A 26,609-nucleotide genomic window follows, 5' to 3' on the forward strand; every position below is an offset into this window, starting at 1 on the left:
AAATTTATTGGGTTTTTTGCAAATTGGTCCTCACCTTATAGCCTAATTTGCAAAATAATTCTCGCCTTAGGCCATCTTGCAAATCAGTCCTTGCCTTTCTGGCTATTATTACAAATTGGTCCTCACCTTATAGCCTAATTTGCAAAATAATTCTCGCCTTAGGCCATCTTGCAAATCAGTCCTTGCCTTTCTGGCTATTATTACAAATTGGTCCTTCTGTCAATAGCTGTTAGTTAGACCATGGTCAAACACTAACCATAGTTAATTAGTCACCATAATTGCTTCATCAAATTGTTGTTAGTGTATTAACTTTTTGTAAATTAGTCCTTACTTTATTCACATTTTGCAAATTGGTTCATGTAAGGGTAAAACCATCAATTTCTCTAGGCATTAAACAGTTACCGTTTGAAAAGCTAACAGCTGTTAACCTCAAGGACTGATTTGCAAGGGTTAACTAAAAGAAAAGGTAGGGACCAATTTACAAATCGGCTATAAGACTGGGACTAATTTGTAAAAAAAACCTTAATTTATAGCGTCTAGTTGGCATTACCAAGTAATTATTTTGCTGCAATTTGGACCGTTGATTTCCAAGGCTCTTAGGATAAATAAAATAAAACGATGCATAGATGTCAGATCCTGGGATGGGAGATCTTTATTACGTGGGACTAGCGTGAGAACCAATATTACTGAGAGCCTGCAAGAGCACTGCATACCTCGTTAGGTAAGTTGAAGGAGGCTTTCAAGTTGAAGGAGGTCAAGAGTTCGATACCTTGGGTGTGCATCCTTTGTCGCAAGCCAAATGAGAAACTATAGTAAGAGGGATTACTTTGAACTTTTACACTACCGACACTGATTCAGGTCCACAGTCAACATGACACGTTTTGACCTATAATGAGACATCCAGGTCCCATGTGCACTATGCTGGATGAAAAAACTACACAATAATAATGAGGCCCATTTTCTTCCATGTGACATTAGATACGAGGAACCAGAAATCCAAATTAAGGTGGGCACAATATATATATATATATATATATATATAGTATGCACCAAGATTTTCATTTTTTTTTAAATCTAACCCTGTAAATGCATTCAACGTGGTCTATTTGCTTAGAATTGACTATTGGATTATCATAATTAAATAAAAAAATGTGATTTTTTATGCTTAAATATTTTCGTAAATTCAGAGTGGTTGATTTTCAAGCCTTAAAATATCATTCTTATACATAGTAATTGAAGTATCCTATAACCGCCTCGCTCAACAGAATGGTAGCATCCGTTAGGAGCACATAGAACGCATGAGCACTCTCATGCAACTCCAGACAATAGGGAGTAGAGAAAGTGTATGGGTCACTTTTTAATCTAGGAACTTAGATGATAGATTTGCAAGTACCCTCCAATAGTATTGCAAGTACCATCGACGTAGATGCTACATTTTTCAGTGTAAACTTCACCACAACTCACACTTGAAGTGTGATGTATCTCAATCAGTATGTCATAAACTGACTAATAAAGGATAATGCAGAGAACTTGAAGAGTTCACACAAATAATACCAGTAAAAACCAAATAACCAGTAGAGAATATGTGAATCAAGGCAGTTTTTTTCAATAGCAGTTTAGACGACTTTGACGATAACCAAAACTGACAAACAGACGCTGACAACTATTTGGGGTAACTTTAAAACTAATTTGATAAGCTCTTATACCAGTTATCACAGCTTTTTTCTTCGTGTCTTCCTGTCTTACACGAAAAAAAAACTTGACAAACTTTTGGGATTGTGCAACACACAACTTGCCTTAGGCGAAGAGCTACGCAAGCCTAACGAAAGCGGATTCGAGGCAGTGATTATTTTATGCACGCTTAGCACAACAGAATATCTGAAGCAACAGTGTTGAATGGGTCGAAAGCGGAGCGATGCCAAAGTATTTGGCGTAACAACATCCAAGCCAACAAAGGACGGGTGTGTCGCCTTGTGACGAGTATCCAAGCAATCGAGGGTCGATAGAGCCAACTACGCATCAGAATAAGCATCACATATATTAGAGTGAGCATCGAGTTTCAAATACACACCAAACGAAGAATGTATTGAGTTTTGACACCTGTGAGGCCCGCAAAGTGCAGCGCGTGCCCAACAGGTAACCCCCCCTGCGATGGAGAAGACCTTTTAGCCCTCAAGCCTAAGTCAGTTGCTAGTATAACATAGTAAAGCTCCTTAACCAAGAGGAATCACCATCGCTTGACATGCACTCATCGAACCCCTCGCAAGGATGCAAAGTTGGCCGATAAGGCGAGTGACAAGAACGAGCGTCGTGCATGCCTAAGATGCCCATAAAAAATTTGTATACTCGTGAGCACCCCCATGCATTCTGATGTGCAACTCATGAGATATAAGGGTTGCCCACTCCGAACCGCATAACGGTGCACCAATACAAGTAAAGAAGGTTCAATAGAAGGAACCCTAATATTTCTTGAAAATGCACCGCTTTTGTTTTCAATGAAGTTTTCGAATGTAAACTTCGTATTTCGCAAAAACAACCACATCACAGTCTTCCCCACATATAAATGTGTTGATGATATTTTGATCTTGGTTCGATAATTCTCAACGTGCATGGAGATGCGTGGTCCCGAAGTTTGGGCAAGCCCGCATGGGCACCTCCAAAAAAAGTAGATCCTTTGTATTCTGACACGAACATGTTCCCTACCTATGATTGAATAAGAGAATACTCAATTGTAACACATGAATTCTGCATGGATGTCCTCTGTTTACAGACTTGAAGTTAAGACGAAAGTATGATACATAGTCGCGGGTGGCCGAAGAGACCCCCATGGCACGAAGCATGGAGCTGAGCAGATACATTTGAGATGTAGTGTGCACGTTAAGGCTTGCTGAGCTACTTACTAGTGATGTTGCATTGCCTCGTGTTGCCGCCGCATACCATAGGCGAGACATAAGCGTTCTACTTAGCAACACGAGCGTCACCATAGGCCCTGTCACAATGCAGACACACGTGCAACACTTTTGGCCGATAACGAATAAAGTTCGGCACAAGAGGCTTACTCATATGGTAACAATACAAAGAAATGGGGAATAAATGCAGAAAATAGTAAAGACTAAACCACAATAACAAATATCAGCATCAATTTCACAAAATGTAAAATATCTTACCTGGTCAGTTCAATTTACCTGTTTATAATATATCAATTTTTGTGGCGATCTTAATGTGTTCTTTCACCTTTTTGGTTGTATAATCTTCTATGATTTTAACATTAGATATACCATGATTTTTTTCCATATTTCTCATTTCAACAACAATTTGTCACGAGAATTTTTCATGCTGAGAAGATCACAACAGAGGGATATGCAATTATGGACTAGAACATCAATCTTATTGTCTAACTCAACTAATTAAGCACTCCATGCACCAAAATGAACATGCTTAAGAGTGAATGATTAACTGAAGAATCATATTATGGATTACCATGACATCACCCAAGGTATTTTATGCTGAGAAAGAAAAGCGAGACAAAAAACAGATAACCTAATGATTGGGATAGGAAAAATTGGCATGCAAAGCATGTTATACATGTATATTTCCATGGGAATGGGAGCTATCGAATAAAAAATAAAAGCCCATTTTTGAGTTTTACATTGCTCAAATATTCTATATATATTCAATCCTCATCATCTCTGCGGATGCTTTTATGGGCCAAAAAATGTATCGTGAATCTTCATCAAGAACTTGAACACATTACCAGTTTCTGCAAGTAACTTGCAGCATGATACAAAGAATTGTTATTTACCTGATCGTGGATAGATGATAGCTGCAGAACCGGCTACTTTTCATGCCTTTCATAGAACAAAATGTATGCTTCACTCTGAAGCACTTCTCTCAAAGACACTTCACGAAAATAATTATCGCTTACATAATACCAAACACCAACAGAATGTCCATCTTCCACAACCTTAGAGGAATCTCTGTTCTCCTGACCTCTCACATAAGCAACATAATGACCGCCCCTCATTGTCCCAGAATGCTCCACCACCCCGACCAGATGGTACATGCAGTTGCTTTTATCTGTACACCTGGTGTCAAATTTCTCGCTTATCAAAATAATTGCCATTGTGGAAGATGAATAAATTAGACAACACATTAGAATTAAATACTTGAAAAGCTGAAAAACTGGTGTTAAATAAGAATATTCTGTTATTGGTGCAATTGGTACTAAATTCTAAGAGAGAATCAGTTTACAGAAGCCAAACTGGACTTATTAGGTAAGCTGAATATGAAAAAACAGCAGAGCAAGCATATTACAGAACTCGGACAGGACATCATAAAAGCAAGACCGAGGTCATCCACATACTGATTACAAATTTAGACTAGCAACCACTCCACCAACGGGTTTCTAACCACAGACGCAGAAAGTTAGCAAGACATGAACCAAGAAAGTTTGAAATCTCAGCCTCAATTTTTAGTGGATAGAACAAGATATATTTCTATATACCTCCGAACAATTTAATGGAAGGTATTTCAGTAAACAAGATAAACTATTTGAAAAGCAATATTTATATATTTATCTCCTTCACACTTGTAGTGGTCAAATGATATGATGGTGAATCAAGAACTGCCAATGAAGCATCCTCACTGCTTCACGTGACAAGTCTTGAAGGACTGACATCCAACAATGTTCACATGTTAAGCAAACTCCAGCGTATCCGAGAAGGGTTGTCAACAGGTTGGACATGGCTTGAACCCAACATAGGCTTGATTGGACTTAGTGATAGGGTACAATAATCAGGATCCACATTCAGACCGGATATGGTGACACCAGAACCGATAAGGTCCACATCCTACCATTATAATGAATTTTATATAGAAAAAATTGACTGATCCGGATCAAATTGATCAAATCCGAATCCAAATCCAAACCACAAGTCTGAACTCTTTGTTAAAAGAGGAAAAAAACAAAACAAAAAGCATACGGGTTATTGGTTGGGCTGGGTTGGCTCTTCAATCCATTGATAAGCCTAACCCCAAGCCTGGGATGCATAGATATGGTTGCTTATATGGATATGTCTATTAGGGATGGTATATGTGGAATACAATTTTTGTTGTCAAAAGTGCAAGTCGGGGCCTAGGCAGAAGACCCCTAAAAAGACTAGTCGGTCTAGGCAAACCAAAAAAAATAAAACATCAACAAAAGCAGAATATAGAATAAATAATTAAATTTAGTAACAAACATATGATTGTGACTAAGAATGAAGTACACGTACGTAATTCAATGTATCATATTGCAAAATTCATAAAATTGCATAGCATTGAACATAAAACTATATATACACCACACCACACACACACACACACATATATATATATATATATATATATATATATATATATATATATATATATATATATATATATATATATATATATATTTATTTATGCTTTATTTATTTATCTGTGAAAATCAAAGACATACATGTGAAGAACAGAAATAAAACAAAAGGCAAAAGGAGAAAAGGAAGAAAAAGAAGGGGAAAAGGGGAGAAAATGAGGAAAAAGGAGAAGAGGAAGAAAAAGAGAAGTTGGGAAGTTGGAGGGGCGAGAGGAGGAAGAAGAAATGGAGAGGAAAAAAATAAAGGGAAAGAAGAAGGAAAAGAGAAAGAAAGAAGAAGAGGAAAAGGAGAGGGAAAAAAAGGGTTGGGATGAGGAAGAAAAAGAAAGAAAGGAAGAAGAAAAAAAAAAAAAACATGTCCATGCTGCCTAAGCCGTAAAACAGGGTCCTACCGCTGAGACCTATAAGCTTATGCAGTAACCTTGTGCCTGGCCCAGGCAGCGCGCCTCAGCAGAAAGTCATTGCCAAAGAATGCTTGAGAAAGCATAATAAAAGAAGGGGATTACTCCCCTTTATATAGAGAAGAGAGGCCTCAAGAGCCATTGGGAACCACTCCAATGGCTCTAGATGCCAAGGACTATTATGTCCTTAGCTGGAAAAGAAAAGAAAAAATAAGAAAAGGAAAATAGAAAAGTACTAAAGTGCCCCTAATGGGCACAGCCTATTACACAATGTGAAATGACAAAAAAAAACCTAATGGGTATTACATATTACAATTACAAGTACAAGTACAAGAAAAAAAATATAAATATATACATATTTATATGTATATATATACAACCATATTATATAGGTATATACACCTATATATGTACAATTTAACAATCATGACATGACATCTCGGCAAACCATAAACAAAAAGAAAAGCTTTATCTTTTACTTTTTTCCCCTTACTCTTTTCCTCTATGTTAGTTAGAAGGAGGAGGTTTTTCCCATCGTTTAGCTCTATGACAATTGGAAGAATGGATTCCAGTGGTAACAGATTAGAAGGGCAAGAGATAGCCCATCTTTCAGAAGGGCCAAAGACAACTCCTTATCAGGGAAGGTAGGATTATGCCCACCATCACCTTCCATCACCACTAGACTTCTTGCTTCTCTTGGTAACAAAACGAACATATGGGGAATAGTTCTGGCTCTCTTAGTAATAAAATGAAAGTATGGAAGAAAAACTTGTCCATCCATTTTAATCATAAATAGACAAGGGAGAACGAGAGATGGCTGTCCAACATAACTCAAAATGACTAAAAATGGCTATGGTTGGGTGATGAAAATATAGGCCCACTTGCACGACAAGTTATCCCATAATTAAAGAGGTAAACGGGAATATAAGACCTTAAACTGAAAAAAATCAAACACTTAAAGAAAATTTCTTGTTCAAAACTGTAAACTTTATGAAAACACCATACACCTGGCTCTAACCTACATAATTCAAGTTCTTAAATAATTTGAGATATAAATGAATCCAATGGTAAAACTTGGGATTAATTTTGTCAACTATATGCAATGAAGCTAGCACTCTTTGGGACAATCAAAATTAATCATTTAAGACACCAAATATTCTAGAGTCAACAAATTCCTACAACTCTTAAAGAATTTCCAAATTCATTAAATAATCTATTTTCTCAGGTCAGACTTAAAAAGGAAAAAAGTAGGACCAGTCCAAGTTAAATCAAATAACTTTCAATCTTTATCACATGTCAAGATTGTTGGATAATGTGCTCCTACCAAGAGTTACCTGATTTCAAAGGTAATCACTTAACACAAATCTTGGATCTGATCAGCATCCTACATGAATGGGTTAAAAAGAAGTCAAGTGTAATAGAGGAGGTTCTCAAATGGATGTATTGGAAGGCCATGGCGACATTATAATATATATATATATATCATAGTCACAAATATCGGTATTGGCTATTTCTTGCGATATTATAGGTTTGGTGATAAATCTCAGGGCTTATAAAAAATAAAAAACATATAACAGTAACAAAAATAAGAAAGAAAATATCAGCCTCAGATAATAAAATCCATTTATAGTAAAAGAAATCAGTAAAAAATGCTAAATAAAGAAGAAAATACATTTAAGATGTAGAAAATAAATAAAAACCGTAACGATAATTGATAATATCATGATATTATCACGAGAATATTGTGATATCTCATGATAATATCAAATTGGCGATATTTTCAAAATATCGTGATATTTTACCTATAATATCATTTGCTGAAAATACAGTGATAATATAGACGATATCTGTGGCTATGATATATATAGGGTAACTGAAATATGTCTAATGGTATGAACCAAGATTTTCATAGGTTTTTTTCACTTTTTTTCGAAAATTTCAGTGTATGGATGTGATTTAGATGCTTGGTTTCATAGAAACAGACTCTTGGATCATCCAATTATGATGTATAAGAAGGATCTTTTAAATTGTTGAAAATCAATGGCTTAAAATTTTCATAAATATTTAAGCATAAAAAATCGCATTTATCGATCCGATGATCCAACAGTCAATTCCTTGCAAATGGACCACACCGAATACATCTGCAGGGTTAGATTTGCAAAAAAAACTATGCAAATCACGATTCATACCAGCAAACATATTTGGTTGGTAAACATATTCCAGTTTCCCTATATATATATATATATATATATATATATATATATATATATATATATATCCCGACTCCTCACCCATGTTTCTAGTCAAACCCTAAAACTTTTTCTGTTGATTCATCCTATTGATAGCAAATATTAAATAACAATGACAGATAAAGGATAATCATTAACATGTTGATTAACTAAAAACAGAAAATTATAAATCCTAGGTTACTCTCTCTCATGGGTTTGATTCGTCGTATCATGATTAGTCTAAATGTAAAATCAACTTTTAGAAAAATGGATTCAAGTCCAAATTTGAAACTAAGCTTGATTTGAAAAATTAAGTTCAATAGATCTAAATTTGTTACAATAATGCCAGATCTGGCAAAATAGAAATCCAAAACAAAGATTTTACAAATGAACATTATATAATAGATTAAGGGAATGTTTGGAATCTAGGAACTGGGATAGGAGTTAATGCATTTGGCAAAAAGTTGGTCAAACTACCATCTGGTGGCTGTTTGGAAACAGGTAGCTGGGATGGGAGTTAATGCATTTGGGATGGGAAGTAGCATTGTATTTACACTAAAGCATGGAATTGGCACCAAATCCAGGATTTAGCAGCAGCCACTTCCTGAAATGCCACTTTCCATCCCAGCTACTAGTTTCCAAACAGGGCCTAAAACTAATTGAATTTAAAGCCATATTTGAATATATCTAGGTTTCAAACCTCTGCTAGAATGGACATATTCATCCCAACATAATTAGACACCACAACTGAAGACAAGGTTTCGTCCTCATCAGACCATAATGCAATCTTCGGGCATGTTCAGGGATAACATTGATCAACCAACTTCACCCAATTATAAAGACTAAAGAATCAAGATTTTAGATTAAAGGCAATAAGATGACTAAATGACAAGAAAGATGAAATTAAACTCAAATGATCCAATTGAGTGTGTGTGTGTGTGTTTTGAGAGAGAGAGAGAGAGAGAGAAATGTTTAGGCATGCCACAGGAATTATTTCGTAATTTGCACATATCATCAAATCTTGTTGCTGAAAAGTTGATCAGACCATAGTTACTGGAAGCACCTCTTTAAAGGGGAAGTGCACTTTCCCGGAAGCGTGCTTTGAAAGTGGGAAGCACCACGAAAACGTGGGAGAAACTCACTTCCCATTTGGGGGAAGCACACTTTCTGCTCACTTCTCAAATCGCTTCAATTTTGTTTCTCTTTCGCTTCCCCCTCGTTTCCTCCTTGCTTCCTCCTTATTTTTTGTGTTTTTCACGTTATTATTATTTTTTCGCTTCCTACTCACTTTCCCCCTCGCTTCCCACTCATTTTCTTTTTTCACTTCCACAATTGCTTCCAAAATGAATCCAGCTTCATGCTTCATACTACTTTTTAACACTCACTTCCCCGCTTCCGCTTCACGCATTGCTTCCTGTATCCACTTTGCTTCCTGGTAGCTATGGATCAGACTGATGAGGTGTAATTATCATTCTATGTGTATTACCTAACATGATTTGAGCTCAGCATTTTGAAATGTCTCCAAACACACAAGGATTACCCACCCACACATGTATATATACACATTGCACTAATGACATAACAGGGAAGAAAACTGGCAAGACTTTTTCAGAAATACGAAATCAGCACACACAAAACATGAACAAAGGTGGATGGAACTAGTTAGGCTGTGAAACAATCAAAGAGTACTTCTATGCCTCCTGTACATATTCAAATTCCTTTATTTGAAACTTCCAGGAAGGTAACCCATGCAGCCTGATGGAAATAATTCCAGCTCCAACCATGGCCTAGCAAAAGATTCAAAACAGTGAGATGAACGCTAGCTGCATAGCCAAGTTGACATACAAAGAATAAATAAGATTTAAAAGGCCAGGCACAGAAGATGTACATGTCTTTCAACATGCACTAATTAAAAAGATGTTATATTTAAATGTATAACAAAGGCGAAGGTCTATCCTGGAAAAAAGGATACAATTGAAAAAAAGGCAATTGTATTTGCATGTTCAGAACAACAGAATATGTCGGCATCAGAAAATTGTTGCAATGCAGTTTAGAATCAATACAGACTCCTTAGTAAAGAAAAGGAAAACATGTTCCAAACTCCTCACTTGAGAGACAATAATTCTAGGAAATTGCTAGAAAACACCAGAAATTCACACAATTCCAAAGTAAATATTTAAACCAATGGAACCTGGCAACATTAAAGCTGCAGTAACCAAAGCAAGGGAAATACATATCTTGATTAAGCTCATTAATGGCAAAAACCTCATAAAACAAGAAAAGAAATAACGTGCTGCCAATGTAAAAAACAAGCAAGGTAACTCATAAAAGAAATCGACTTCATGAGGAAAGATTTTATATATATATATATATATATATATATATATATATATATATATATATATATATATATATATATATATATATATATATATATATATATATATATATATATATATATATATATCAAAATTTGAACAGTAATAGACATGCCATTGGAAAAAAAAAACTAGCAAACAATACCTTGGATCCATATATTGCTTCAAATCAAGAGCCACCTGAAAGTTTACATGGCCACTCAATTTGCTCAAGCGACCACGTGCATCTTGACTAAACCTCTTCAGGTGAACTGTTAGAACCGGAGGAGCTTTGTTGATGAGAAATCTTTTTGTTGCATCTCTCTTCATCATAACAGTGTTGCAACCTGTTACATTTGCCTTTTTGCCTTTTAATTTAGGTATCCTACATGGCACCCGGTGCTTTTTTTTTGAAACATGATCAACATTCTGACTGGTGTCAATAAACTGCTCTGAACCACATATTTTTTCATGAAATGAATTGGTTGATTCACCATGATCTGCATGCTGACATGCATCTGCAACATGGGTCTTGGTAATGGATATTGGATCCACCACCACATCATTGCATTGCAACAGATTACCTTCTGGTGCTCCAATCAAGCTCCGATCAATATCAGCATGAGATTTTTCTATTCTAAAATCATCTCCATCTTCCTGTGATTTTGATAGCATCGCTCCGCTGTCCAATACAAGAAGTTGTTCTTGGCCATCAAACTGATTTTGGCAGTTGACAATCTTGGAACAATTCTCACAATTCCATGCATGTTCTTCAGAAAGGAGCTCGGGTTTAAAGAAACCAGTCAAGCAAACATCAACGGATACTGGAGAATTTGTGTCATCAACCTCTTCTTGATTAGATTCACTGCTGTTTCCAGCCAATAAGATAGTTTCCATCTCCAATAAATCTTTCATCCCAGTCTCTTCAAGGCTCTCGTTAGCCAGTCCAGATTCAACAGGCTCCGGTTCATTAAACAAGTCACCGAACCCATCAAAATCAGCATCTTTCTCTTCGTAGCCAACTACAGATGATGCCTTTATATTTATTTCCTTTAGTGGAACGTTATCATACACCTGACAGGCAGAACTAGGGGGATCACTTGTTGCTTCTGTAATCTCCATGAGAGATGAATCAACTTCCTTATAAGGAAGCAATAAAACTTCAGGCTCTTGGACCAATAAAGGGAGTCCATTTACGATTTTGCTCTCACCAGAAGACTCATAACTTAGCAACTGTTCCTTACCAGGGCAACAACCGCTGCTTGTGCACTCTTCAGTTAACCTATCTGTGCATGCACTTTGGCATTCAGATTGACAAGGTAAGTTGCTCTCGATTTTAGGGGCAAGCCCAGCAGCAACATTTGATTGGCTGAATTGACAATCACGTTCAACTGAACCATTTTCATAATTATGAGCAGACAGTTCCTTTGCAGGTGCACAACCATCTTCAGTAGCCACAGAAGTCGCAGAGCAACCATAGTTCTTTGCATGATCTTCTGAAACACCAAAATCTATATGACAAGAGGACTCATCTGAAACAATGCCAGGCCCTATATAATCCATCCATGAGAAATCCTCATCCTGAACTGGAGTTTCTTCTAAAATAGGCACACTAGAAGGAAAAGATGAAGAGGATAACTCACTGGGTGGCAAATGGGTATCAACCAAATCTGCTGCTATATTTGTAGGTCTGGGGATTGCAACTGCAGTTACCTTCTCTCGGTTCCTTCGCCCTCTATTAAAATTTCCCACCTTACTGGATGCTTTCTTTTTGGGAGGAACCGATGATGGCTTTTTGGAGGGGTACCTTTTTGTTGGAACAGACAGTGAAAGGTCTAAAAATGGTTCGTACACAACTGAGGAGTGCCCACACTCCAGACAGCACACAGTGCTAGAGAGTTGCCCCCCGAAAATCCTATCCACAAAAGTCCCAGCAGAGTCCAAACTCTTCGTCTCTTCACCTTCCCCTTCACTACCACTGCATGATTTTTTCATAACCAATGCTTCACCATTAAGCCCATCAAGTAAGTAGCGGAGCAATTCATGACTGTCTTGCTGCTGATATCCCCTGAATTGAGGTGCCTTGGAGCAAATACAGTTAAAAAGGCTTTTGGGATTTATGGCCCCACTAATACGGGATCCATAATTTGATTCCCTGCACTCTTTGTCAATCATATTGATGCTTGTTTCATGGTATAGTTTCTTCATAGCCAATGAGAGTGGTCCGATGTTTGACATGCTGGCATTTATAAAATGGTCACGCAACGTGTCTAGCGCAAGCAAGTTTTGCATAACTGAATTGAAAAAACATGTATTCCCAAGATTAATCAAACCTTTAACGACATAACCATTTCCGATTTGATCATCGTTCACCTCTGAGACTGAATTTTCACCAATTTCCAGTTGCTCATCTTCATGTTTTGCATTGCTATTGAACCATACTTGTTCAACATCGACCTGACAATCCTTTGTTGAATGTTCCTTGATCAATCTCAACACCTCTGGCAAGGTCCCATTGCTTTCACCATGTTCATCCGTATCTTCCTCCGCCTCCTTCTTTACATTGCCTGTAATGTACAAGCCACATTCAAAACACCAGCATGAAACGGGATTATCCCACCGAACTGCATAGGGATGACGTGCTAAATGCCAATGTCTGAATGCATGACTTGTATTGCTTGTGGGATCAGCAGATTTTCCACAACCGAGATAACCGCAAAGCAAGCACATATAAATGCAATTGAATCCAACACACTCTTGAACACTCGCCTTAGCTCTACCTTGTTTGTTCCTTCCTTTCCTGTCTCTTCTTTCGCGACAATCTTGGCATTGTACACTCCCACATTTTCTAATCCTAGCAGAAACCTTCTCAACATCAATACCCTTATTGGCATGTCTACACGACTTCTTCTCTATAAATCCAACCTTCTCTCTTTCAACAACCAATTTCTTATTAGCACCATCAACTCTATTCGAAGCACTACGCAACGGAGATCGTTTCCCTTTATGCACAGATGCGTGACGCGCCTTCTTCTTAACCTTTTTTGACATTTTCCTTCAACCAGAACACCAAAAACTCACAGAACATGAAGTTGTCAAGCTCCCGCCCTCATGCCTTCAATCCCCAAATCATCTTTCATCAACTTGATTCGATCGATAAGTATTTTTATTTCAATCTAATGACTCAAAAAAATGGCTTATAACACTACCAAAACACCCAGTCATGGAATAATCCGCCAAAACATCCCCACCATTTTCCAATGTTAAGATCGAACACCACAAAATTCTAATAGCAACCAAATCATCCAAAAATAAGCAATACCTAAAAAGTAAAAACCAATGAACGGCAGAGTGATTCGATAACTATCAGATGAAAAGACAGCCAATGAGCAATTTCCACCAATACCGCAAGAAACTACCAAGACAAACTCACCAGAAAAATCCCCCAGAAAGAACAAAAGAAAAGCAAAAACTGAGCTATAACGAATAAAAAGATGAATTTTTCAATAGAAAGTAGGGGAAAATTGAAGAATCCAAACAGAGAGGCTCTTACGATGCTTCTTACCTAGTGAGAGAAAATATCCCAACAAGACGGGAAAACAAAAAGTATACCACCCACAAATGTACAAAGAATATCGTCAGTCGATTTAATAAGAGGATTTACAATCGAGAGTGAGAGAGAGTACAGTAGAAAGAAGGGGGACGTTTTTTAGAGAGAGAAAAGGAGTCGCAAGGAGGAAGAGAACATTATTCAAGGATAAAATCGTGATTAAAAAATGTTTTGTTTTTATGGGTTTGTGGGATTTCTAAAGCGCCCCGCACCCCCACCCCAATGTTCACTTGTACGGGTATCTTGAGAAATACTAAGAACTTTTTGCTTGGTAAGAAATAAGAGTGTAAGACCATGGATAGTGTAACGCCGGAACTTATGGGGACCAAGTCAAAGACCTTGGCCCGTTGGAAGCTAGCAAGCCTAAAGAACAAAAATATTGAGCAGCGACTACACTAGAAGGCAAGGCAACTAGACTAAGGTATTCGAGCTCAAAGCTACATAGACAGTGCCTGCAAAGCTGACATGAGCAAGCAGATACTTAGCCGGAAGTCAAGCTAACTAAGGCAGTTGTTCTCAAGAAGACACTTGGATTAAGGCAAGGTTCCAGAAAGATGACCGAAGAACAAGTGTCGTACAACCCCGACGACATGCGATGAACTTTGAAGGGCATGGAGTGACCGGCCGAAAAGCTTGGGCCATGTGGGAGTCGACCTTAAAGAAAAGGCAGGCAGTTGATAGTCGCTATCAGCTGCCTAACTGCATGGCACTTTGGCACGACACCAAAGTTCGACATTGCAGGCTAAGAGTCGGGTGGCAGCCACGAGACTTGCCACCTACTCGACCGTTGTTAGATGGCTTCAACGGCCACAGACAGTGCGGTGGCAGCCACCTACCTAAGGTCGTTGGCAGTTGCCTCAATGGTCGAGATAGGTGGCAGCCTGCCCAGGCGCCACCCGAGATGTTTGGTTATCTTGTGAGGTTATAAAATAAAGACTTATAAAAGTGTAAGCACACAAGTGCGTAGGTTTTGTACTTGTATTCTTCTAAGTTAATGAGGAAGGCCAATTAAGATTTTTGGTTAAGTCCCTTGTGCATCCCTTCTTGAGAGATTCCCAAGAGTGAAAGCCTTTGAGCCTTTGCATACTTTATAACATGTGAGTCGATAGTCAGGCTAGTAAGTGCTGAACGAAACCATCACTTAGGCCACACACGGAACCCCCTTTTTGAAAGAAAAAGATTGATCGTGTGACCGTTGGTATCAGAGCCAGGTTGCATGGTTGTTGTAAAAACTCGTGAAAGGTTAAGTCGTTTAGAAGAAACGTTGAGAACTCATTGCACTCGACTTAACGAGTGGGTGCTACAGATGGAGGTGATGGAATGATGCTTGACCAACTTAGAAGGACAGTTTATCGATCTTGGTGACAAGATAGATAAGGGCTTGGTGGACTTGCATGCTGAAATGACCGTCTTGAAAAGGGCCCTTAAAAACCCATTGCTCACTAACAAGCCGCGGGTTAAAGTGTCAGAACCAAAAGGCTTTAACGACACGAGAAGCTCTAAGGATTTAGAAAACTTTCTCTGGGATATGTAGCAGTTCTTTAAGGTTGCCCATACAAAGGAGGAAGAACAAGTCATTATGGCAAGCATGTATATAAACGGAGATGTGAAACTTTAGTGGCGCACCAAATAGGAGGACGATGCCAATGCTCAATGGTCGGCCATTGCCACTTTAGAGGAAATGAAGAAGGAACTCAAGGAACAGTTCCTTCCTTGCAATGTAGCGTGGCTAGCCCGAGAGGCACTTCGGCGTCTTTGACAGACTAGGACGATTCGTGAGTACGTCAAGTCTTTCTCTGCTCTTCTACTTGATGTGAAAAACATGTTCGCGGAAGATAAACTTCTTAACTTCATGAGTGGACTAGCCCCTTGCACAGACTGAACTGCATCATCTCGAGGTAAAAGATTTTCCATCGGCCTTGGCTATAGACGACCGACTGGTGGATTACAAAGCTCACTCTATTGGTGATTCGATCAAGCCCAAGCCAAAGATGGGGAAGCCTAGCAAGAAAAGCACCCCAGGGAAGGCCTAGACGGAGGAAAAAACTAAGGTAGAAACAACTAAGTCTACTACCTACTCGGGGTGTTTCATTTGTAAAGGCCCTCATAGAGCCAAAGATTGCCCTCAAAAGAAGTCCATGAATGTGGTTGTCATGGTGGAGACAATTAAAGCAAAAGCAACAACAGGCGTGGAGACGGATCCACTGAATCCTTTGAGGATTGTAAGTGCTTTCCAACAAAAATCAGTAAAGGAAGTACTACTAAGTCTCGGATTGATGTATGTTGTTATTTGCATCAACAAATGTTTTGTCTATGTGATGGTGGACACTAGCGCTACTCATAATTTTGTGGCATCCAAACTTGTAAGGGAACTTGGATTAAAACTAAGTATGAGCAATTGCCAAGTGAAGGCCATTAATGCTTCGTCGTCTAGCATTAGTGGCGAAGCACGTATGGTGCCCGTGCAAGTGTGATCTTTGTGCGGGTTGTGCAACTTCACGGCTTGTACGTTGGAGGACTTTGATGTTATGTTGGGAATTGAGTTTTTCACTCAGGCTAAGGCTGTGGTTGCTCCACACCTCAGATCTCTCATGATTATGGATGATTTGGCCCCTAGCATGGTCCCTTTGGAGTCAGGAACTCAAAGTAGGATGAGTATGATGTCATCTCTGCAACTTAGAGATGGACTAAGACGTGGCAAAGTGACTTACTTGGCCACTTTGAAGGAACTTGAAGAAGATGCTTCCTCTAGTCCCTTGCCCCCTGGTGTGCAAACAATATTATAAGAATATGCAGGCATTCACCCAAACGAGATGCCAAAGGAGTTGCCACCCTGAAGAGATGTGGACCACTCAATTGAATTGGTGTCTGGTGCCCAACCATCGACCCAAGTCCCTTACCAAATGTCACCCTCAGAACTTGCCAAACTGCGATGACAACTGGATGAGCTGCTACAAGCAGGGTATATTCAGCCATCCAAAGCCCCTTATAGAACCCCTGTGTTATTCCAAAAGAAGAAAGATGAGTCATTATGCTTGTGCGTCGACTATCGGGCATTGGACAAACTTACCATAAAAAACAGATACTCGTTGCCATGTATCGAAGACCTTTTTAACCGACTTGGAGCTACAAAGTTCTTCACCAAACTGGACTTGTGCTCTGGATATTATCAAGTGTGCATTGCTGCAGGCGATGAGCATAAGACTGCTTGTATAACTCGGTATGGCTTATATGAGTTTTGTGTCATGCCGTTTGGGCTAACCAATGCCCCAATAACTTTCTATAATTTGATGTCTAATGTTTTTTGCTCGTGTCTTGATGAGTTTGTTGGTATATTTGCATGACATTGTGATCTTTAGTTAAAGTTCGGATGACCATATTCAACACTTGCGGCTAGTTTTGGGAAAATTGAGGAAGAACATGTACTTAAAACCTGAAAAATGTGTCTTTGCCCAAATAAGAGTGCCATTTTTAGGGCATTATATAGGGAATGGGAACGTGGAGATGGATCTCTGAAAGATACAAGCCATTGAGAAATGGCCAGTCCTTGACAAAGTTACTGAGCTACGGTTGTTCCTTAGCCTAGCTAACTACTACAAAAGATTTGTGAAGGGGTATTCACGAATCGTAGTGCCTTTAATTAACCGGCCTGCTGAAGAAGGATCAACCTTAAAGGTGGATAGACCGTTGTGATCAAGCTTTTTTCAATCTTAACAGAGTTTTATCGGAGGAACATGTCCTAAGATTGCCTGACTTTTCCAAACCTTTTGAGGTGTAGATGGATGCATCTGATGTTGCCTTGGGAGGAGTCATGTTGCAAGATGGATATTTGGTTGCCTATGAAAATCAAAAACTCAATGACACTGAAAGGAGATATACAGTACGTGAGAAAGAAATGACCATTGTGGTACAATGCCTTCGGCTTTGACAGCATTATCTGTTGGGGAGCCCCTTTGTTGTTTGCACCGACAATGTGGCCAACAGTTACTTCTTGACTCAGAAAATGATATCACCAAAGCAGGCTCGGTGGAAAGATTTTCTTGTCGAAATTGATTTTCAGATAGCACACCGGTCGGGTAAGGCCAATACGATCATTGATGCACTAAGTCAAATGCCTCAGATCCTGACTGCAATGCAAGTACAGGGGGACTTGTTGCAGAAGATCAAGAAAGCAACAAAAAAAGACCCTACTACTGTGTGGTTGATGCAACTTATTCATAAGGGCACCTGCCGACGCTTTTGGACCCAAGATGAGGTGATTTATGACAAAAGCAACTGAGTGTATGTACCTACGACTGGTGGCTTGAGAAAAGAACTGTTGAAAGAACATCATGATGCTCAATGGGCTAGGCATCCTGGCCAAGACCGCACGATGGCTTTGATGGAATGTGGGTTTTATTGGCCAAAGATGGAGGAAGATATTCAACATTATGTTAGGGCTTGTCTTGTATGTCAACCCGACAAAGTTGATCGACAAAAACTTGGCGGCTTACTTGACCCCTTGTTGATTCCAGATCAACCTTGTCAAAGTGTGTCGATGGATTTTATTATTGGCTTGATGAAGGTGGACGGCAAGACATCTATTTTGGTGATCGTGGATCGATTCTCCAAGTATTAAACCTTTGTTTCTACCCCTAAGAATTGCTCGACAGAGAAGACGACCAAGCTATTCATGTCAAACATCATCAAACATTAAGGAATGTCATTGGACATAGTCAGTGACTGGGATACTCAATTCACTGGCTACTTTTGGAGTTGTCTCTTTGAGTTGCTGGGGACGAATCTAAACCTTTCAACCAGCAACCATCCTCAAAGCGACGGACAGACTGAGAGGGTGAATTCTATCTTAGAAGAATATTTGCGCCATTATATATCGGCCAACCAACATGATTGGGTTGATCTACTTGATGTTGTCCAGTTTTGTTATAACTTGCATTGGAGTAGCTTGACTGACAAGAGTCCTTTCGAGTTGGCTATAGGCCAACAACCCCTTACACCATCGAATGTGGCTCTTTCAGTTCAAGGAAGATGCCCTTCCACTGTCAAGATGATTTGGGACAGGCATGAGCATCTAGACGAGGTCTATGACTATTTGTCTAAGGCGGTGAAACGAATGAAAAAGAATGCCAATAAACGCAGGCGGCCCCTCAAGTTTAAAGTTGGTAATAACGTTATGTTAAAACTTACATCACAGATCTGAAAAAGATCAGTAGTAAGATGGTGCACAAAGGACTTGTTGCCCGCTATGATGGCCCCTTTACAGTGATTCGAAGGATAGGCAACACGACTTATAGGCCAGCTTTGCCGACTCGCATCAAGTCCCATCCTGTTTTTCATGTAAGTTTTCTTAAACCTCACTTGAAAGATGAACAGGATCCAAATCGGTCCCACCCTATTCATGCTCCTCCAAGCATTTCCAAACAGTTCAATCAGAAAGTGGAATGCATTGTTGATCATCGACTTAGAGGCCACAGCAAGGCCAATTATTACCATGAGTTCTTGGTCCAATAGAGGGGCTTACCAGAAAGTGAACAAAGTTGGGAACGAGACAACACTCTGTGGCAATTTAAAGACAAAGTCCAAGAGTATCTCACAGCTTCGAATGGGATGTTGAACACCGCTAGTGGGGAAGGCCTGTAACACTGGAACTTATGGGGACCAAGTGAAAGACCTTGGCCGTTGCAAGCCAATGGTGGGGTGGACAGTGGAAGCTAGCATGTGGCTGGCAACTGCCAGCGCACATAGCCTAAGGGACAAAAATATTGAGCAGCGACTACACTAGAAGGCAAGCCAACTCGGCTAAGGCATTCAGGCTCAAAGCTACATAGGCAGTGCCTGTAAAGCTAACATGAGCAAGCAGATACTTGGCAGGAAGTCAAGCCAACTAAGGCAGTTGTTTTCAAGAAGACACTTGGACTATGGAAAGGTTCGCGGAAGGATGGCTGAAGAACAAGTGTTGTGCAACCCCGATGACAGGCGGTGAACTTTGAAGGGCATGGAGTGACCGACCGAAAGGCTAGGGCCACGTGGGAGTCGACCCTAAAGAGAAGGCATACAGTTGATAGTTGCTATCAACTGCTTAACCGCATGACGTCGAAGTCCGACATTGCGAGTTGAGAGTCGGGTGGCAGCCGTGGGGCTTTCCACCTACTCGGCCATTATTAGATGGCTCCAACAGCCACAGACAGTGTGGTGGAAGCCTGGAAAGGCAGCCACCTGCCTAAGGCCGTTGGCAGTTGCCTTAACGACCGAGATAGGTGGCAGCCTACTCAGGCGCTACCCGAGTTGTTTGGTTATCTTGTAAGGTTATAAAATAAAGACTTGTAAAAGTGTAAGCACACAAGTGCGTGGGTTTTATACTTGTATTCTTCTAAGTTAATGAGGAAGGCCAATTAAAAGTTTTGGCTAAGTCACTTGTGCATCCCTTCTTGAGAGATTCCCAAGAGTGCAAGCCTTTGGGCCTTTGCATACTTCACAACATGTGAGTCAGTAGTCAGGCTGCTAAGTGGTGAATGAAGCCATCACTTAGGTCGTGCACGGAACCCCCTTTTTGAAAGAAAAAGATTGACCGTGTGACAGATTGTGTACTTGGAAGACTTTAGTGGGGCTGGCCCATTTGGAGCTCGGTCCGGCCTGGCTCAGCCCAGGTCCATTTGGAGCTTAGTTCATTGGACTTTGAGCATGACCCGACTCAAAAACTATTTGGCTCATTTGTTAACGAGTCGGGTTTTGCCTTGGTTCTTAATGGGCGCAGGTTTGAAAGGCAACCCATGACCCAGCCCATTGACCCAATGGGCCAATGTTTAGTAGGTCGGTTGACCGATGAAACCCATTTCTAAGTTATATTGAAAATTAAGTTAACAAATTAATTCTAAAAGTAATAAATTAGTGAAAATCATAAAATTTGCAATTTCATATTAGTTTAAATACAATTAATACAACTATTAACTTTAGTTTCTATATTATTAAAGCAATTAATTAGGTAGTTTAGGCCCATCGGGTCGGCCCGGTAGCCTGCGGGCTGACCTGAGCCTGGCCCATTTATACAAATGATTAGGTTTTGGACCCATTGCTAGCAGGTCAAGGCGTAAAACCTTGACCCAAACCCAACCCATAGTAGCCCATGTCGGATTGGCCAACTTGTTGCCCACCCCTAGACTTTATGTAAGACCCATAAAATTTCAACAGATTTTAAAAAAGAGTTGTTGTGTTCAGTGAAAAAAAAATCCCTATTAATTGACCTATGTGAATGATTTGTGTTAAATTCCTAGGTTCTGGGTTTAATTTAGGTATTGTTGACAATTAATGGTTGTTTGAAAATTAAAATTAAGAAATTTGATTAATTAGTAATTTAATATAGTTATTAATTTATTATTGAATAAATTAAGTTGGTGGATAATTATCCTGTTAAATTATATTTAAATATGCAAGTTAATTAAACCATTGTTAGTGGAAAATTAATATTAACTACTAAATAAATACAGTTAATTAGACTTATTGGGTTTGGATTAGACTCAATTGGATTTTGATCCAAATAGGGTTCCAATGTGAAATTGACTTTATGTTGAGAGTTTCAAAAACAAAATAAATAAAAACATGAATAAAAAATTTTAATAAATAAAATAAAATACTAAATTATTTAGTTGTTTTTTAGTTGGGATTGGACCAACTAGCTCACAAAGGGTTGGGACGATTTTCCATGAGGCTGCCTCTTAGGAAACTTATGAGAGAGGTGGAACTCAATGGTTCTTCTCTCATTAGGATCCTAAAGTGGTTCTAGAAAGATCTCTCTCCTTCCCCAAGGCTAAACCCAAAATGCAAACCATTTTCTAAAGCCTTTTGCAATGTTTTCATTTTGGTGAAATTTGTAAAAAGAGATTTTTGGTTTTGAAGAAACAAGGACATCTTTGAAAATTTGACTTTTACCTCATCTCAACCGTCTATTTTCTTTAAAAAATGCTCAACCACTCATCTCACCCAATCCCCAAACTTACTCTATAAAGAACCCCCCAAAAGGTGAAGGATCTCATAATTCTCCTCAAGAATTTTTGAAAATCACTTTTCTCTCTCCTCTCTTCCCTTGCTCTCCCCTTTCATCGATTTTCTAATTTTGAGTTGGAGTTCTTCAAGCTCCAACCAAGATTTTTCTAAAGAAGCTTAGGTGTTTGGTTCATCTTTTCTACTTTCATTGGTGTAGGATTGGGTACCTCTTGTGACTTCATCCTATACATTTTTTAAGAAGAGAACCCCCCTGCTTTGTGGTGTTTTCTTCAAGAAGTTTATTGTACTTGTATGGATTTGTCTCATAAATCTACATGCATTTTCAATGACTAAATTTCTTTTAAAAATATTTTTAATGGTTAGTTTATATTTCTAATAGATTTTCAATGGTTAGATTTCATTTATAAATATTTTTTGGGGTTAGTTTATACTTCTAATGGATGTTCAATGGTTAAACTTTATTTAAAAATATTGTTAATGGTTGGTTTATATTTCTAATTGATGTTCAATTGTTAGATTTCATATAGATGCATTTAGAATGGTTAGTCTTCATTTAAATGCATGTATTAACTTCAAAAAATTTGTATATGCCTCTTACCCTAAATTTGGACCATCCATGAGCTTTTCAATGTATAAATATATGTCGTGTTTATGAAAAAAATATGGATTGTCTTTAGGTTTCCAAAAAAAAAGATGATTTTTTAAGTAGTTATATATGTATATACAATACACATATACACCTAGATTCAAAGAAAAACTATGTGTGGGTTTCAAATCTAGAATCATACAAGTGTTCTACAATCCGATCCATAAGGGACGACAACAACAACTATGCCTTCATCCCAAAACAATTGGGGTCGGCGATATGAACAAAAAAAGATAATCATTCTAGGTCTTCCACATGAACCAAAAAAGAAAATCATTTCTATCCAATGTCATGTCCTCGGTGAGGTTCAAAGCATTCGTATCCTTTCCTATCATCTCCATCCAAGTCTTCTTAGGCCTACCCCGACCTCTTTTAACTAATATATTTTCCCATTTCTCCATCCTTCTAACTGGAGCATCATTAGGCCTTCGCCGAATATGTCCAAACCACTGTAAATGATTCTCTCTCATCTTATTGTCAATGGATGCAATGCCTACCTTTTTACGTATCTCCTTGTTTTGAATCTTATATTTTATTGTATTTCCACACATCCATCTAAGCATACGCATCTCAGCTACACTCATTTTTTTAATATGATGTCTCTTGGCAGCCCAACATTCCGTACCATATAGTAAAGCGGGCCTAATTGTCGTCCTATAAAACTTTCCCTTCAACCGCAATGGTATTCTATGATCGCACAACACTCCAATTGCACTTTTTCATTTCATTCACCCAACATTTATCTTATGATTTACATCTTCATCATTTTCTCCATACTTTTGAATGATAGATCCCAAATATTTGAAAGTCTTCCACTGGTATTTCTTGCTCACCAAGCTTCACTACACTCCCATCACCGCTTCATTGCTTACTAAATCGACATTTCATATATTATGTCTTACTCTTACTCAACTTAAAATCTCTTGCTTCCAATGTCTGTCTCCATAATAATAAGGGACAAATTTTAAAAATATTAATAATAATAATAAATGGTCTTATTTTCTGAGCATGTGGGTTGGGTCCAGACCTCAGTCTGAACCGAGTAGGTTCAGACCAAAGTATGGTACCTAGCTATCTTCGAAGTCTGATTGCTGGGCATGTTCAGACCCACTTTGAACCGGATGAGTTCAGACCATGGTTTGAACCACCGTTTGCTCAAGCCGCGGTCTGAACCATAACAGGTTCAGACCGTGGACCAATCTGGTGTGCGCCAGACATAGGGCTGAACCTTGGTGGGTTCAGCCAAGGTCTGAACCTCACACCTGACGCTCATACCAGATCAAAACATGTGGGCATCCAAACCCACAGCCTGATCTGCGATATGTCCAGACCGTGGTCTGAACTGGGGTGAGCTTAGACTATGGTCTTAGCCATGGTGCTTCGAGACCTGAACTTGCACTTGATTTCAAGAATAAATATGTATTTGATTTTTGGGCTTGGCGTGATCGGTTCAGCTGAGTATTGAACCGTGTGCCTATCGAGTTCAGCCGGTGGAGTCGTGCACACATGTGACCTTCTCGGGCAGGACCATGTACTTGAGTTGGATTCAGTTCGACATGAAGGAATGTGTTTGAATCTGACCATTGAACCTTGAGCAAGTTGTTTCAAGAAAATATACGTATTGGTGTATGTTTATATATATTTATAGGGTTCAAAAATATATAATTCAGTTTTGAATATATATATATATATATATATATATGTGTGTGTGTGTGTGTGTGTGTGTGTGTGTGTGTGTGTGTGTGTGTGCATGGTTCAAAAACAAATAATTTAGTTTCAAAATTATATATATAATTGAAAGTATATGTATGTTGTTCAAAAGTAGGCAACGCGGTCTCGAGAATATATATATATATATATATATACAATTGAAAATATATACAACAACAACAACTATGCCTTCATCCCAAAACAATTGGGGTTGGCGATACGAATCAAAAAAGAAAATCATTCTGGGTCTTCCACATGAATCCTTCTCCTCCAATCATTTCTATCCAATGCCATGTCCTCGGTGAGGTTCAAAGCATTCATATCTTTTCCTATCACCTCCATCCATGTCTTCCTAGGCCTACCCCGACCTCTTTTAACTAATATATTTTCCCATTTCTCCATCCTTCTAACTGGAGCATCAGTAGGCCTTCGCCGAATATGTCCAAACCACCGTAAACGATTCTCTCTCATTTTATTTTCAATGGGTGCAATGCCTACCTTCTTATGTATCTCCTCATTCTGAATCTTATCTTTTGTTGTATTTCCACACATCCATCTCAGCATACGCATCTCAGCTACACTCATTTTTTGAATATGATGTCTCTTGGCAGCCCAACATTCCGTACCATATAGTAAAGCGAGCCTAATAGTCGTCCTATAAAACTTTCCCTTCAACCACAATGGCATTCTACGATCGCACAACACTCCAGTTGCACTTTTTCATTTCATCCACCCAACCTTTATCCTATGATTTACATCTCCATCAATTTCTCCATACTTTTGAATGATAGATCCCAAATATTTGAAACAATCATCCACCGGTATTTCTTGCTCACCAAGCTTCACTACACTCCCATCACTACTTCCTTGCTTACTAAACCGACATTCCATGTATTTTGTCTTACTCTTACTCAACTTAAAACATCTTGCTTCCATTGTCTGTCTCCATAATTTTAACTTAGAATTAACCCCAGCTCTAGACTCATCAATCAAAACAATATCATCTGCAAATTTGATGTAAACATATATAAGTTTAATTTATTTTGAAATTGGTTATGCACTATTAATATTTCAGAAATGTGGAACTTCACTTGTGTTATGAGTTTCAAGATAAGACATGTGCACGAATGTTTGAACCTAATGTGCAATGATGATGTATGCCATGAAATTGAAGCATGATATGTATGATGTTACATATAAAAGATGCATGTGATAGAGCGAACAATTTAGGGAACCTTCATAGTGTCATTAGGAACAACTATGTGGATAATATTGATGTGTAATTGATATTGTGATAAATGTGAACATTGCTTATATGTGTGATAGCTTATGTACGAGCTTGAATTTGATAAGAACCCCCCCCCCCCCCCCCAAGTTGTTCAAGAAAGCCTCATACCTCATACATTACATGCACACTTTCACACCTAGACTTGTTATACTCGCCTTCATCGGTGAAGCACTCATATGGGCTAAAGGTGCCAAGCAACATAAAATAGGTTTGGGTGCATATAACAACATCATGACACGATTATTGCCCTAAGAGGGTACTTGTGATACTGAGCCCGAATTTGCCTCATGGATCAAGGTACATGTAATGGTAAGACTTTTAATACAAAAAAAAATCATTCATACTCATGATCTACCTTGGAGTAGGGGTGGCAATTGGGTCGGGTTGGCGGGTCGGCGTGTCAGCATACCTCAACCCGAACCCGACCCGTTGTCAGTTGTGGCAAACACGAACCTGACCCGTTTAATAAACGGGTAACCCGACACGACCCGCCAACCCATTTAATAAATGGGTTGGGTCGGGTAAACGGGTTTTCAGGTTGGCGGGTTGACGGATCGGGTTGGCAGGTAGGCAGGTTGGCGGGTCGGGTTGACGGGTCGGGTTGGCGGGTTGACGGGTCGGGCAGATGGGTTGGTGGGTCAGGTTGGCGGGTTGACCCACCCGCCTAACCCGTTTATTAAATGGGTCAGCCGGGTTGGCGGGTTGGCAGGTCAGGTTGGCGGGTTGACCCACCCGCCTAACCCGTTTATTAAACGGGTCAGCCGGGTTGGCGGGTTGGCATACCCCCAACCCGAACCCGACCTGTTTAATAAACGGGTTACACGGGTCGACCCGTTTATTAAACGGATTGGCTTAAGCCCAACCCGAACCCGCCTAAGAGGCGGGTTGGCAGGTCGGGTTGGCGGGTCGTGTCAGAAATTGCCACCCCTACCTTGGAGAAGGTAGGTGGTACAACTTTGAATGACACAAA

At 39.2% G+C, this 26,609-nt stretch overlaps 1 protein-coding gene across 1 annotated transcript; it reads right to left on the minus strand.

Moving 5' to 3' along the window:
- Positions 1-3,523: 3,523 nt before the first annotated feature.
- On the minus strand, positions 3,524-14,092 carry LOC149840613 (ubiquitin carboxyl-terminal hydrolase 2-like). The gene is made up of 2 exons (XM_090004499.1): positions 10,551-14,092; positions 3,524-4,085 (listed from the first exon to the last, which is right to left on the minus strand). The coding sequence occupies exons 1-2, from the start codon at positions 13,433-13,435 to the stop codon at positions 3,836-3,838; spliced, it is 3,135 nt and encodes a 1,044-aa protein (XP_089860625.1). The 5' UTR covers positions 13,436-14,092; the 3' UTR covers positions 3,524-3,835.
- Between the last annotated feature and the right edge of the window lie 12,517 nt (positions 14,093-26,609).

Source organism: Nuphar pumila, chromosome 4, assembly GCF_984573655.1.
Source record: "Nuphar pumila chromosome 4, dmNupPumi1.hap1.1, whole genome shotgun sequence".
NCBI lineage: Eukaryota > Viridiplantae > Streptophyta > Magnoliopsida > Nymphaeales > Nymphaeaceae > Nuphar > Nuphar pumila.

Bases quoted from the DNA above. Each gene is read 5' to 3' on its own strand.
- LOC149840613 (XM_090004499.1), bottom strand. From the start codon at position 13,435: ATGTCAAAAAAGGTTAAGAAGAAGGCGCGTCACGCATCTGTGCATAAA. The intron at 4,086-10,550 runs GTATTGTTTGCT...ATTTGACACCAG, and splicing joins AAGCAATATATGGATCCAAG to GTGTACAGATAAAAGCAACT.